The sequence below is a fragment of the Oxyura jamaicensis genome, chromosome 2 (assembly GCF_011077185.1).
Source record: "Oxyura jamaicensis isolate SHBP4307 breed ruddy duck chromosome 2, BPBGC_Ojam_1.0, whole genome shotgun sequence".
NCBI classification, from domain to species: domain Eukaryota; kingdom Metazoa; phylum Chordata; class Aves; order Anseriformes; family Anatidae; genus Oxyura; species Oxyura jamaicensis.
Genome location: NC_048894.1, coordinates 20,298,703 through 20,314,416, shown reverse-complemented (window position 1 = coordinate 20,314,416; position 15,714 = coordinate 20,298,703). Strand labels below are relative to the sequence as shown.

Here is a 15,714-nt window from a genome sequence, read left to right as displayed (position 1 = left end):
CTTTTTCCTTTTTTTTTTTTTTTTGGATAGTTAGATTGGCCTTACTATCTTAATTTTTTTCTTTGTTTTCTACCTCCTATAAATACTTATGCTCCTATCCTCACAATATTTTTCCCTACCATTTTGTTTTTGAACTTGTCCAAATTACTTACCAAGTTTTAGAATACTATTCTTACCCCAACTTAATCCATTTGTCACATTTTTTTTAAATGTTGATATTGTCGGAGGACATTTGCAGTAACAACCTAGTTTCACACAGTGGAAAGTCATTTCACTGGCCAAAATTACACACTGACAGTTATCTAATTGGCATGTGCCATGAAACATAAAACCATTCTTCTGGGATTGAGGGATCTGGAGGGGAATAAGTAGCCAACATAGTTGGTTCATAGTCAATTATAAAATATGTTTAAATGTATAAAAAGATAAATTCCCTGGAAGACTAAAAGGTGTTTGATATTTATCCATAATTCAAATTTAGATAACCTGAATAAGTAGAAATATTTCATTAGTAAATGCACATGAAGATATAATTAGCTATTACTAGGTAGTGGGATTTCACCATACTGTTGCCAGTATAAACACTTGCTTTATCAGAACTATGTCTTTGCAGCTCTGAGGTGCACCATGCCCCGGTGGCTGCAATGCAGCAGATGGCATCTCTTTTGCCATATCTGAGTAGAGCTTGTGCACAGCTGCAAATCTGTTTTCTCTTTCTTTCTTTTACAGTCAAGTAAGTTCTCCAGTGACAAGAAAGAGAGCAATTTTGGTTAAAAGCATATCTAGCTCAGCTGAAAATCTGGCAAATGGGGAGAAAGGAAATTATACAATCGAGAGCAATCAGAAAATGATTTTGATGGGTGATTACCATCAGATTGCAATGTTTCTACATGGATCCACAGGGCCTGGTATGAGCCCAAGAGCAATTTCACATTTGTATAAAATCATCAGTCTGCATAAAAGAACAGCTTATGGCTGACATGATTTTTTGTAGTATCCTGAAGAAGAAGGAGGACTAAAGGGACCAGGTATTTTCAGTCACTGAGTACAATGGGTCTCCAGCACAGCTTGAGCTGTCAGCTGAAATTGTTCCACTTTTCCTTTAAAACAAATGTGAGAAGATACTACCAGCTTCAGTCTCTAATGCTAGGCTTCATTAGTATACCAGTTACTAACCTTGAACAAAGTAACTCCTTAACCAGAGAAAACTCAGGTCTGTGGTACAAGATGGGTTAAACAAACCTTTACTATCTGTGTCTGAGTAAGGCTGGTACTTTCCACACAGCATGGCCCCGTAAGTCACAACAAATTCCACATGTTTCTTTTGGTCTTTGGTGAAGTCATCTTCCTCTGTTCATCCCTGAGACTAGGATATAAATCTGTGTTCTGACACAGCCTGTTCCTTTCAGGATTCTCCAAAATTTCAGTGAGGCTGCAGACAGATGCTTGCTGCTCCTATCATGCTAACTGGCCTCTCCCTACATCCATCTGAACACACTCCGTTGTTTTCCAGGAGAGTGAAATACTCTCCTCTCTCCAGAATGCCTCAGTTAACTCAGAGTGCAGCTGCTAGGATACAGCACATAGACAATACCATGTACTAACCCATGACAAACAGCTCAGCATTCGTTCTCATGTGTTCAGATAAAACAACATTAATTTAAAGATTGAATTGTGTATATATGAAATTTCATATTATACATTTAAGGGTAGGAGAGCAAATCACAATTATAAAGTAAAATCACATCATAAAAATTGATGACTATGAAAAAAATGTTTATGTTAATAAATGTTAAATGTTTATTAGCGAGAAAGATGCTCAATATAAAATTCCCCCAAATTAATTGCTTGTGAAAGCATAAAAGGAAGACATGAGAAGTGAAATTATTTCAACATCAGTAGGACTGAAACTGGATTACTGCTGTCACTTCTTCGTTAAAAAAAAAAAAAAAAAAAAAAGAGAGAGAGAGAAATTTTGGAGTTCTTAAACCACCAGTCACTCAGATAATTGAAAAGCTGATAGAAGTTAACCCAGTGAGACAGTCACAGTGGGATTCAGATCATTAAATGGGATGCCTGAAATTTAATTGTCAGTACACAGCTATACCTCTACAGTGTAAAGAACCTCTACTGTTACAGTGTAAATTACCCTTCACACTAATCTTGATTTGGGGTGTGTACGTATAGGTGCCTACCACAATCTGTGATTCCTTGGAGTACCCAGAAGATCTGTGTGGAGCAATCCAAATGGCCACGTCTCACCAGAGGCAGCCGAGACCTGGGTCTCCAAGTTCTCTTTACCCTGACGGTGAAGGACAAAATAAAAGCTACTAGTCCAAAGCTAAAACAAATAAAGAGAGAAATGATACACACTTGGGCACTGTAATTAACTGTTATGCAACAACTGTAAAGCTTGTGTCAGTTTGTATTTTGGTTCCTTCAAATTAAGATTGCATTTGAATTAAACAGCAAATTTACTATAATTTGACATGGTTACAGTTGTTAGCTCAAATTGAGTGTTTAGGTTTTGAAGAGACATTTGTTGAAGGGATATCATTTTTACAATAAAACAGAAAAACAAACAAACAAAAAAAAGACAGATGGGGAGAGAAAGCTTTCTCATCTCTAATTGTGTATCTTTCTCTATAACAGGGTCCCAGATCCCCAGTTCAGAAATGTATTTAACCGTCACATGAGGGAAAGTAGGGAAATGAGAAGTGAAATGAGTCAGATTTATTTTGCTGTGGGGATAACTATACTATGCCAACATGGGTAAGGAAGACAGTTGTAGTCTTTGAATTTTGATGGGTTTTATGTTTTGTTTTTGTTTGTTTTGTTTTGTGTGGGGATGATTCTTTGTTTCATGTATTTCTAACAAATTTCATTCTCTAAGTCTTTGTGACTCCTGATTGAGCTTTGGTCACTGGCAGAAAAGGTTGAAAGGATTTGTATTTCTTCTGTGCTCATCACAGTTTACAATCCTTGCTTCTCCCTTTTTCAGAAATTTTTGTTTCATTCACAGATGTGGAAAAGAATGGAAAGGAAACCGTTGTCACATAAGTGCTAAGCCTCTTCAACCTCCAATTTCAAGTCTCCTTAGAAAAGGTGGGTCTGGAAAAAAAAGAAATATCTTTCTATTCATCCTTTGAGTGTTTCCTTTTTCTTATTACAGCCTTTGATTTCTCTGATTTTTGCAGATATTTGGATTGGGTTGGGTATCGGTTTCTTGCTGATTAAAATTGCAGCTGCTGCCTTGTGTTTCCTATGGAAGAAGAAAGAGCCTGAAATGTAAGTGAAACTTTTATTTTGTGTAAAGCAGACACAAATGTGGCACAAAACAATGGCTAACTGCCCAGTCTCCTTGGTTTCAACTTTTAAATATCCCCACAGTCTCTGTGCCTTCATATGCAACACTAAATGTAAAACCTAATTTTGCAACAACCTAGTTTTGGTCTTAGTGGAACCCAGACTGGAAACAATGAGTTATGGCTTGACTTTTAGATTATTTTGATTCAACTTTATATAACTATTCTTAAATTATAAAATTAATCCATCCTAAGAGCAGTAGCTCTGATTTTTGTACATGACAGTTAAATATGAAAAATATGATGTATTTGTGGTTTCTTGAAACCTCTGAGGCTAAATTAGTTTTTTTAAGGCAGGTTCACAGCTCTTCCTGAAGCTACTGATTAAGAATTTTCCCTGGGGGAACATTTTTACCCTAAAGGAACAGTTTTGCCCTAAAGGAACAGTTTTGCCTTAAAGGAACAGTTTTGCCCTAAATATTCCAATGCTTACAGACATCTGAGGAACTCTCCCTTTCCCTCTGATAACTGGATGGAGTAAGTGTTAGGTTTTTTCCTCCACTTTAAAAGACTAGTGTTTTGTATAAACGTCTCTGATAAATTGGAAAAATACAAGCAGATAAACTGCAGAATCATGTGGTCTTATCCACAAATAATTGTGTTTGTTTCCTCTCCTTTACTTCCTACAGACACTCAGTCTGGTTTTCTGTTTAATTTTGTGCTAGGCCTCTTAATCAGTGGTTCTTTAGATGTGCCTCACCAATGACATGTTATCTGTTCCTTCCACCCATTTCCTCTACCTCTTCATCTCACACCCATTGTCTAGTAATGCTGTCTTTCACTAGCACCACTCCAGTGCAGGCCTGTGGTTCAAGTACTGGTCTTACTCATGGTGAAGGAGAGCTCTAGATGGCAATTTTTCATCTCAAATACATGTTTCTTCCATCCAGTATTATGCTTGCTATTAGTACTGTGCAAGTAAATTATCTTCTGACACCCCACTGCATAGAGATCATCTTTACTGAATGAAAAAACAACAACAAACAGCAAAATTGGTGTTGTTTTATTTCAAAATTTATTTCAAGTGCTTTGGATAACATTACCAGTAGTACTGGTAAAGAGATCTCTCTTTATCCAGTTATTTGATTCCAGTTTATTTAAGACATACCCCTGACTGACAGTTCATTATTTCACAGTTCCTTTATCTCTTAGCACTTCCTTCTCTGATAAGTTCTAGTTTCTCTCATCTTCCTAAGATAAGATTTTTTCTCCTATTTTTTTATTTTCCTCTAACATTTGTATTTTTCTCTCTGCCTATCTCTTTATGTATTCTGCTAGATCCTTCTCCATCAGCAGGTACCTAACAGTGTCGTCCATTTCAGGAATTCCTGTAGTGAATTGCCTTTTGCATTTTGTATTAGATTTCTCTCACCCCACATTTTTTTCTCCGGAATTCATCTTCAAGTATGTCTCTTTTCCTTTAAGCCTCTTCTTTGCTCTAAATCTTTCTCTCTTTGGGGATGTTGTTATCTCCCAAATGATCTACTAAACTGTACAGACTCCTGTCATGATATTATTGCTGCTGACACCTTTCCTAACACCGCACACTATCCCTGGCAGACAGTTGTCTATAAACACAGAAGGAAAATGGGGAAGCAAGAACATTTAGTGATTGTGCTACTGTTAATTGAGAGCATAGCTTCACCTACTTTCTTTATGTCTGCTTCACCTTCTGTTAAATGGGAATAATAGCATTGCCTTATCGTGCTTCACAGAGGCTTTAAGAATTAATGCATTTCCATTTACACAACCTGCTAAAGTACACATATGGAAAAGCACCTCACAAGTGCAAGATAAGGTGTATTGCAAGAGCTGCTTGATTTTATTTTTTTGTAATTTCAATTAATATTTTTGCAAATAGAACTTGTTTGTTTGTTTTATTAATCATATTATTTTCTTAAGCTACTTTTCTTGTGCTATAAACACCTTCTTTTATGATTTTCTTTCATGAATGTTTGCTTAAGGTTTACTGCAGAGGCTTCTACTTCTCTTCAACCTTCATATCTGTATTCAGGGAATATTTCTTTTTCTTTCTTGTAATTATATGTGCCCCAGAACAAACAAACAAACAAACAAAAACACCTAGAGAGGTGGGGATTCAAGTTTGTTTGCTTTTGTACATGAAAAGGTACCATGTTGCAACATGCCAAACATTTTAGACTCTTGTTAGGAATGAAATTAAACAGAGTTGAACAAGGATCTTCTCACTATTGCACTAAGGAAATATTAAAGCTCTGAAATGAAGAGAATCAGGTTAGGTAGTTTACACATTCTGGTCTTGATTGTTTTCACTGGAGCTGCCAAAAAGGTAAGTTATAATGATGGTGATTTTAACCCATGGTACAGAATCTAAATTTATATGTTCATTGTTTTTAATTACAGTTGACTTAAAATGTTAGTTAAAATGCATTTTATAGTCTTCATCAAGAACTAATCGAACTACTGAATGATAATTTGATTGAAATTGTGAATTTGTGAAAACAATTATATCTGAAACTTTGAAATTGAGAACATAAACTCATCCAGATGGTCTCTCCAACTACCTAGTAACTAGCATGATTTTGTATATAAAAGTCATAGCTCGAAGCATAGCAGTAAATTAATGCAAGTTATTCCGTAACTACTTAACGAGCAATCAGCAGTGACTAGCCAAAATGTAGCCAGTGTTATAGTACTGCAGTTTGGATCTTTAAGATAAAGTTTTAGAATAAGAAGTGACTTGTGTTTGCATAAGGCTGGAAAATGTACAATGTGACAGCACCACACAGAGGCATGAGATTTTTCTCCTCATTTTTTAAAGGCAATTTGGTGATCTTGAGGCATTTAATTATGCACACGATGCTTTCCTACAACTCACTTTTGTTTCAAAGGTTTGTGTCCACCCTTAGACTTCCTGGGTCATGTTGTCTTCTTAAAGGTGTTAGGCATTAGAGGAACTCCATACTCTAAGGTTGCCTGCTTGGCCAATTTTTAACAATGAAGCTTTTGCACACTTGAGCAAAAGTTTACTGACTTTTGATAAATTCTTTCCTAGCTATTTTTTAATAACTTCTGTAAGAGTCTCCTTTGTTCCTTCCTGCTATAGAACCACATGTACAGGCATTTGTAGCTGCTCCTCAAAGAAGCACACTCACGTATAGGTGCTACCTCTCAGGACATTTTTAAATGGAGTGCAGATGCATATGTACCTCAAAAAAAAAAAAAAAAAAAAAAAAATGGCACAGAAGTGTGCACAAGAGCTAGAGGAAAAGTTTCAGAGTCCAACAGAACTACTTCTTTTTCACTAGAAAACTAGCTAACTACTAGGAAGGGGTAGGCTCATGACCCCTTAGTCACCTGCAGCCTTAGAAGGTGTTGCTAGCAGTGGTGAGAACCTGACAGTTACATTACATGCTTCTTTTCTTCACTGGAAAGAGTGTTAGTGCCTTATCCCTTCTCTCCAACCTAGAAAGTATGTTCTTTTCTTTCACTCTCTCCTTCTCCTTCTTTAGCAAGAATTTCATCTCTGATCTGCAGGCTTTAAAATCTTCAGTGCCTGTGTGGGAGTTACTGGAAATCATCACATAAGTTTATTTACTAATGGACGAAAGCAGCCTGCCACATGGCTTGGCAGCAGTGGATTTCATTACCACAATGGCATTCAGATATGCAAGCAACTTCTCAGATCCCAGCTGGGGATATGTGAAACTTTTGTATAGAATACCCAAATTGGAGGAAGCTTATGTTTCTCACATTCCTGTACATGCTCCAGAGATGACGTGTTCTAGGTCAGAAGGGAAGGCTGCCAGTTACTTCACTCCTTCAGTGGCATCTGTCTCTATTGACCGAATAGAAACAAAACTTCACTTTGGCTTTTATTTATTGCAGCTGCCCTCTCATGCTTCATTTTACTTTCAAGAACAAAACACACACACACAGAGAGAGAGAGACTCAAATGCCTTCTATCCAGCTAAGCTGTGTTTCTTTGCGATTGCCTGCAATGCAGTCAATGTCTTTGGATCCTTTCAGCTTGTTTCTTTTCTATTCTTGATCTGTGCCATCAGCTGCAATGCTAATGCTCTAAACTGCTTATATGTCAAAATGAGCACGGAACACATTTTTTTCCAAAGAATACCTGTACTATATTGTATCACAAAGGCAATAGATAGAAAAATAGCACCTTGGAGGAAGTATTTTAGAATTACAGAAAATCACGGGGAAATAGGACACACAAATGTCATCCTTCATCCTGTTACAGGAAGGACTCAAATATGTCACTTAAAGAACTCTAGCAACATGGATTTGATGGCCTCCTCAGGCAATCTTGGTAGTACAGATAGAAAGTTAAAAAAAAAAAAAAAAAATGTTTTTCTAACTGCTAAGATGTCTTTCTGCTATTTAAGTTCACTACCTCATGTCCTTTTTGCCATGGAGATTTACAGATGAACATTCCCCTCCTCCCTGCAAATGTCTTGTTATATACTTGAAGACCAATTTTATGGTCCTTACAGTCTGCTTTCTTTAGTCTAAGCAAGCTCAGTGCTTTCAGCCTTTCTTCACAGTTAAGGGTTCCTTACAAATATGAACATTCCCAGTTGCTGTCCCCAGTACCCTCTCCAATTAGGCAAAAACTCCAGTTCTGGAAGTTTGGTGTGGAGGAATAGATAATGTTTTCCAGGGAAGGTTCTCAAAGGACATCTGAAAGACTGCCAGAGGTGGTTGCTACTATACTTCTCTTCCTTTGTCCCAAAGTGATAAACAGATGATAATACAATTATTTCAACATTTCTTTCAGTGGTTTTCCACTTGTGAACTAGAAGGGAGACAGATACTCTTAGTGTGGAATAAGAGAAAAAGGTATAGTTGTGAAGAAAAAAAAAAAAAAAAAAAGGAAAAAAAAAAAAAAGACCTGTATTTGTTATTTTTATTAGTCTAATTTTTCTATCCTAATCCATTCCTTCTGTAGAATATTTTTTTCTCAAGGATAAAAAAGTGCTATAACAAGAGATATTCAGTTCTTTCTGCTGTTATTCAGAGTTTTTCTGAAATGTATATCTCATGGCCATTACACGTAGGAAAGAAAGCAAAGAAAATGAAGATCACATGCTGAAAGAATAGAGGAAATTGGTTGGTCTGGAGCCTTCAGTGCTACCAAGATGAAAGATAAAAAGGACTATATATATATGTATGTATATCTATATATATATGTATATACATATAAAATTCCCTAAGTGACCAAAAATGTAAAAGGTACAGACCTAGGAAGCACAGGCAGGATATTAGTAACCTAATCAAGCAACCAAGTGACTTTTAGAGTGATTCTAAATTAAGCTTTTGGAGTGTCTTCCCTCCTTGCATCTTGTCTCCCATTTCTTCTGTGGGATATGCAAAACAACCTACTGTTGCAAATGTAAATTTAGTTTAAAATGTTTTATAAATGCTTTGGAAATTGAGATCTTGAGTTATGTTTACTATTTAGAACAGAAGCTTTGAAACCAGTATAAAGGATTATTTTAAGGGATTATTTTAATTAGTATTTTAATTATAAGAGACCCTTTGGTCCACTAGAATTTTGTTGTTGTTATAAACCTGAGGATAAATATTCTTCTGTACTATATATTTCCTACAAAATTGTGCACTAATAAAGAGAAATACTTGATTTTTCTTTGAGAGGTACATGGAAAAGTGAAGAATTCTAAATTGTTACATCCAAACCAATCAAATCTAGATACTTTGATTTTCCATTAGAAAGCATGATGTTACTCAACAGTCCCTTTCTACTCTGGAAGATATTTTGTGGAGTATATAATTTTCTCCCATCAGGGTTGTATGGAAAACCCTATGACAAGGCAGTAGTTTTTGTTACTAAGGAATACAGATGACTTTAGCAAAGCTATGACCCATGTGACCTGGTATGCATTCCAAGATGATTAATCCTCTCCTTTCCTATTGTGGTATTTATGGTTATGTTAGAAAATCCATCTCCCCCTGGAACTCAAACACCCACGTTTGAGTCTTATTTTTTTCTCCTTTCCTACAGCATCACATGCTTGGCTTTTTTAACACTATTTATTCTCATTCTCTGCTTGTTACAGTCTCCTGAACTTGGAATTTATGTTTTTTTTTACATAAACGACATTTATCAACATTTCAAATTTATTAATTATTCTGACTCATCATTTTTGTGAGTGATGGGTTACCTTTGCCCATACTGTAGAATGGTAACACATATGTAACTTTTTTCCCATCATGAGACCTCGTGATGGGCATATTGCTCCTTACTGTAGCAATGAGATATAATTTCCAGTAAGGGTAATGTTTCAGTTATAGCAAGGCAGTCACAGCAAGCACTGCAAGAATGAACTTAACTCAAGCTACTGCAATACATTTAGTTCAGCTACCTAATCAGGCAGTTTAAAATTAGGATGTAAACTGATGACCAGATGGCAATACTTACTCTACTGAGTAATACTGCACTTTTATGCTTTCCTCAGCAGTAACTATATTGGTGACAGAGTACTGGACTGAGCATTACACAGCTTTACTCTAATAAGGAAATCTTCATGTTTTAGTAAAAAAATTAATGTGTTGCATTTACTTATAGGGATGTACATACAACATGTAAAGTAACATGAGTGCATCATCTCACTTCCTAAGCACCCTCTTCTTCAGGCAATTACCACCTCATCCAATGGATGGATTATAACATTTGTGGAAACATGTGACTAAATTTTCATTTGTATATTCTTTGAGGTATTTTAAGTCATCCAAACGATTTCAGAAATTTTAAAGGATAATTATTGGTATACACTTTAAAATATTTTTTGCTACATTAACAACCCGGGTGCATCCATACACATGTTTGTATAAATACCTTTGAATATATATGCATATATGTATAGCCTATATGTAATTTTTAAGGTAATACACTTAAAGTTACATCCAAAATATTGTTTTGAAAAAAAAAAAAAAATCTTAAGAACAGGAGAGCAATTAACAAAGCTTACTCTCCACTTCATCTGAATCTGGGTTGTGTAAATTCAAACAATGTCCATATTATGCACATAAAATTCCTATGGTCCCTCAGATTAGGTGCCCAACTACATAAACTCTTTTGTGATTCAGACCTAAAGTGGGGGGACGTCTGAAATATGCTGGACACTCTGAGCAAGTTTGAATTTTCATGCTTAAGAAAACCTCATACACACAGGCAGGAGCATTTTCAGCTCTAAATACAGCAGGCAGAGAGAATTTGTTGAGAATTTGTTGAAAAAAACTGTCAATGCTCTTTTTTTTTTTTTTTTTTTTTTTTTTGTGTGTGTGTGTGTGTGTGTGCCCACAGTTTTGCACAGCACCCTGCTGGTTAATGGATTTGCAGAGGAAGCTGGAGATGTGTGTTCAGTCTCCTTTCCATCAGGACACACCTAAGTACTCAGTGTGTTCTTACTCAAATATGTAATATATATATGCCTTGCGCAAATTGCATAAGGTCAATGGGGGAGTGGGAAATGAAAGACAATTAGAGCCATCCCTATTCATATCATTTCCTATTGTTACTTTAAAGGTGTTTCCCACTGTTAATTGTGTGACTTGTCCTTTGGAAGTGGCTACACTGACTATTGGCAGAACCCAAGTGTTTAATTCCTTATCGTGCTGTTAGCCCATACAGTTGGTTTTTGATGTCTAAATGAGAAACCAGAATTAAGGCATGCAAATCTGTCCCTTGGGCACTCTTCTGAAGTCAACCATATTGGAAAAACAAAACAAAACAAACTAACAAAACAACAACAAACAAACAAACAAACAAAAACACTTCAGATCTAGGTAGAAAGTGCTTTCTCCAAAAAGGCATTGCTTTTGCAGAATCAATAGGCACAGGTCATTCATGTTTCAATAAAATAAAATAAAATACAATAAAATAAAATAAATTAACCTTCCAGCTGAGGTAATGAACAGGTGACCCATAATTAGCACAATTTATCCTATTTGTCTATTATATATTGCTGAATCACTGAAATCATTGCATCAAGAATCACTCATTGCATCAAGAATCACTGAAGTTATTGGAATACCAAGGATTTATGATTATAAAATAAAATTTATGATTATAAATCCTTGGTATTCCAATAACTTCAGTGATTCTTAAAGTATTCCTGACTTTCCAGCAAAATTAAGAAGAACTCTTACAACTTTAGAACTTTCTGATTATATAAATGGCCTAAAATGTAAGTTTTTATGAATAAATTTAAAAAGTTTATACACATTATAGCAATGCAATTTTTTTAGCTAATATCTTGTTTTGTCTAATGTATAGCAGTGCTTGCATTTGATGAATATTTAATAGCTTTATATTTTCTAACAGAAACAAATGAAAAATAATTATTTTAATATATCACACTTATACAGAACATTGGTTTATTTTCATTCATTTCAGTAGAGCTCAAATGGGAATATATTTAGCCTTTTTTTTAAAAAAAAAAAACAACAACAACAACAAAAAAAACTATTTTAAAAAGGCTTTTTCATCATGAAATTATCTGTTTCTTTGACAACCTGTCTGATATTGTGTTTTGTTACTGTTGTTGTTCTTGACTTTTCAAGGAAACGAGAGGAAACGACTAATACTTCATTTGCCAACCCATTGTATGAAGACCTTAATTCACCTGGGAAAGTAAAGGTAAGCAGCAATAGCTGTTCCTATACATTCAGAAAAACGTGAGGTTGTTAACATCAAATAGGTTCCCCATTAAAACAAACTGTGTAATTCCTCACTGAATGCTAATAAAAGAAGGCTAAACTGTTGCATCACTCAGCTCAGTTCCAATGCATTTTCAGTACAGAGGCATATTTGAAGTCAATTCAGTTCTGAGAATGTTTTAAACAAATACTGGCTGTGGGCTATTGAATCTGAAAAACAAACACAAAAAAAAAAAAAAAAAAAAAGTTTTACATTAAATATTTGTTTTGCATTAAATATTTAGCCAAACATATTGAAGAAAAGCTCACTGGGACTTATGTCCATGTTTTTCTTCTGGAAAAAATAAATATAAAAAATAAAATAATACTACAAACATAATAAACAATCATTACTCAAATTGTCTTTGCACACTCACATAAGTTTAATAAAATGTGCATTACTATTTCCGTCACTAGAAAATTCATCTTGAAACTAAACAAACAAGTCTACACACTATCTGATCCTTGGCCACATTTTTCCCTAATGCCATTTGGTGATCGTAATTAAGAGACTTCTATAGTAATTAAAGAAGTTTGCGAACAAAATATATATCTAAAAGTGAACACAGTGCAGTAAAATATTTCAAGGTTAGATTTAACTATCACATTAGAGTGGTAGCTAAACTTTATGTTTTACATTTAACAAGAGAAATATAATTGACTTAAAATGTAGCTCTCTCTGCTATTTATTGTTGAAAATAATACAGACCTTGGATTTACTAGAAACCAAATAAAATTTAAAACATCTTCATTTTGATACTACACTTATTAGCACTGAAATAATTAGGTTTGGTTAGAAATAAAAAAATAAAATAAAATGTCCTTGTCCTTTCCACAGTCAATAATATAAGATTCCACCACAGTTTTGAACAGGATTAATTATGACATCTCATTTACTTTTTATAAAAGGTTCCTTACAAATGATTTTAGAGATATTAGATCAAGTTAATTCACTTATAGGTTTGGATTTGTGAGGGTTCCACGTTGGAAACGTTCCCATCACAATAATGTCCAATTTATCAGGACATTTGTATTTTAGTTAAAATAGATTCCTGACATGCTTCATTTAATAGCAAGCTCAAAAAACAGAATCACAATGTCTGGAAAGAGATTTTCATAGAAGACAGCTCCAGGCACTGTGATTGAAGTCCAATGCTGTACCAGATTTTCCCGTTTTCTTTAAGACTGTGAATATACGTGGTTTCACTATTTCTTCCCTTAAAGGAGAAAACAAGTTATGAGCTTTTCCTGAGTCTGATGAACCTTAAATCCAAGTGACGTATCACCAATCAAAAGATACTGTAAAACATAAACAACAACTCTTATCTCAGACTGAATACCCACAAGTTAAGCAATTATGGGCATCTAAATTTCATAAGAATGAACAATTCTCACCACACTTTTTCTGAACATTTAAACTATGCAAGCCTAGTGTTGACACACTCTCTACACTATTGTTTGTACTTTTGCATTCATGGGGTGTGTTACTTTGACAGCCACATGGAATGATATTTCCTGAATATCACTTGCAGCTCAATAAAAATATGCTGAAACAGTTGTGTCTTTTTACAGTCTCCCGGGTACACCACCTCACCCACTGTACAAATCAGTGTTTCTCCATGGCATGAGGTATGTAATAACATATTTATATTCTAAAGTAGGATATGTGTTGGGCTATTAAATAAAATGATGTAGCAACTTGTATTTGCAACTCTGGAACTCTGAGAAAGATGACCAGGGCTGTAATGGCCACCAAGGTCCTCAAAATATAAATTTCATGAATGCTATTTACTGTAGCTGCTTGTTATGTCATATAGTAGTTCAAAAATTTCCAGTAAGACAGATGGTGAATAAAATATTTAAAACAATAAAAGTCCTTGCCTGAAGAGTTCATATTATATATATATATATATATATATATATATATATATATATATTTTCTGATACGTTCCTCAGTCAAGAAAATTAGAACTGGTAATGAACTGAAGTATCTTTCAAGAGATATATGTCTGCATTGTTTCTCCTACAACACCATGTAACAAAATTAGTGACCTATTTCAATTACACTATTGTTACATGGATTCTCCCCAAATAATACTATATGTTGGAGCAAGAGCTCTGCAGACAAGTAAAACAAAGAGGGAACAGATGCAGAAGAGGGTTAAGTGATTTAGCCAGGTATACATGGTGTACGATGATTTTGGTGGAGCTATGCTGTCTTTTGTCAGCTGAAAATCTGGTCTAGAATTTTAAGAGATTTTATCAATTTATTTGAACTTACCATATTACTTTGACACTTGAAAATCTACAGCCATTCTTATGCTCTAACTAATTGAATTAGTTGTTTCTTTCAATTTTCTTGTTTTTACTTTTAGTATCCATTCAATGAAGGTGTGAATGCTACCTCTTTTCTAAATCCTCTCTATGGTGAGGCAACAGAAGACATGGAGAAATTATGCAGTTCCTTGAAAATAGACAGAAAACAGGATTAATATTGCTTGTGACTCTTTGCCTGAAGATTTGTTCTAAAATCTGAAAGTATATTATGATACTGCAGCATTTGCAATACGAATGAATAACTCCCTACATAATACTCTTTTATTGGTATAATTATATTCAGAATGCAACATTACATTGAAATGGAATACATAAATATATATATAAATGTATATCAATCCATATATACATATGTAGTCTTCTTTCATATTTCTGTTGATGCAGAAATGGATTGGTAACTATAACTGTGAATTCATTTTGCGTTTGGGCAATTCAAATTCCCGTATGTTAATAAAATGTTTAATCCAATCCAAATTCCTGAGGTCTGAGAATCATAATTTTGTGCCTATTATTTGAGAAATGAAAACAAACATTTTTGTAATTTTACATTAGAAAGGGATTTTAAATGGCTGTTCTAGTGTTCCAAGGGGCAGAAGAAAAAGGAAAGTATTTTTATAATTAGATGCATATCAAGCTAATAAAAAATGGTCATAAATCATGGATATGAATATCAGCTCAGTATGTGATTCAGCAATGTGACATACTGGTATGTACATTTATTTTAAATAAGTATAGTATATAAATAAGTATAGTATATAAATAAGTATATTTAATATTAACCTTGAAAGCCATATCTGACCAAATACCCTATAGTCAGCTCTACAATGGTTACCACAGTGCTACTGATGTTTAGCATAGTGATTTACAGAGAAATGTATTTTCTAGACAAACTAGAATATGTCATCTTCTCTAATGCCCACTTGAATTATCTAGTGGTCGTTTTCAACTTGAAGGTTTAAATGTTTCTGCTGTGCTTATGTTTTCCTCCCTTACTGTATTTTCACTTAATTTAAAACCCATTGGCAAGTTTCAAAGATACAATACTTCTTCAGATTTATTAAAAGAAACATCCGGATAGCAGATAGTATCTGTGTTAATTTAGGGAAATCTGAAATGCTTGACATCTATTGGACTTTCAGGTTTCCACACAGAAAAGTGCATAGAAACCTGGCTTCATCCTATCATGCATGGGACTGCTTAGTTTTGGGTGGAGGTTTTGGTTTTTGTTTGGTTTGTTTGTTTTTCTTCAACTTTTTCTCTTCTCTTCTCTTCTCTTCTCTTCTCTTCTCTTCTCTTC

The 15,714-nt window shown here is 34.5% G+C and overlaps 1 protein-coding gene across 1 annotated transcript in view; it reads left to right on the top strand.

The window, feature by feature from the left end:
• The window catches only part of MALRD1 (MAM and LDL receptor class A domain containing 1), a 283,122-nt gene extending 267,977 nt beyond the window's left edge, over window positions 1-15,145 (top strand). Inside the window, exons 37-41 of the mRNA XM_035319205.1 lie at window positions 3,023-3,105; window positions 3,198-3,288; window positions 11,946-12,021; window positions 13,653-13,709; window positions 14,456-15,145. Coding sequence (XP_035175096.1) covers window positions 3,023-3,105; window positions 3,198-3,288; window positions 11,946-12,021; window positions 13,653-13,709; window positions 14,456-14,572 — 424 coding nt within the window. The 3' untranslated portion in view covers window positions 14,573-15,145. The remainder of the gene's footprint in view (window positions 1-3,022; window positions 3,106-3,197; window positions 3,289-11,945; window positions 12,022-13,652; window positions 13,710-14,455) is intronic.
• Window positions 15,146-15,714: the final 569 nt, after the last annotated feature.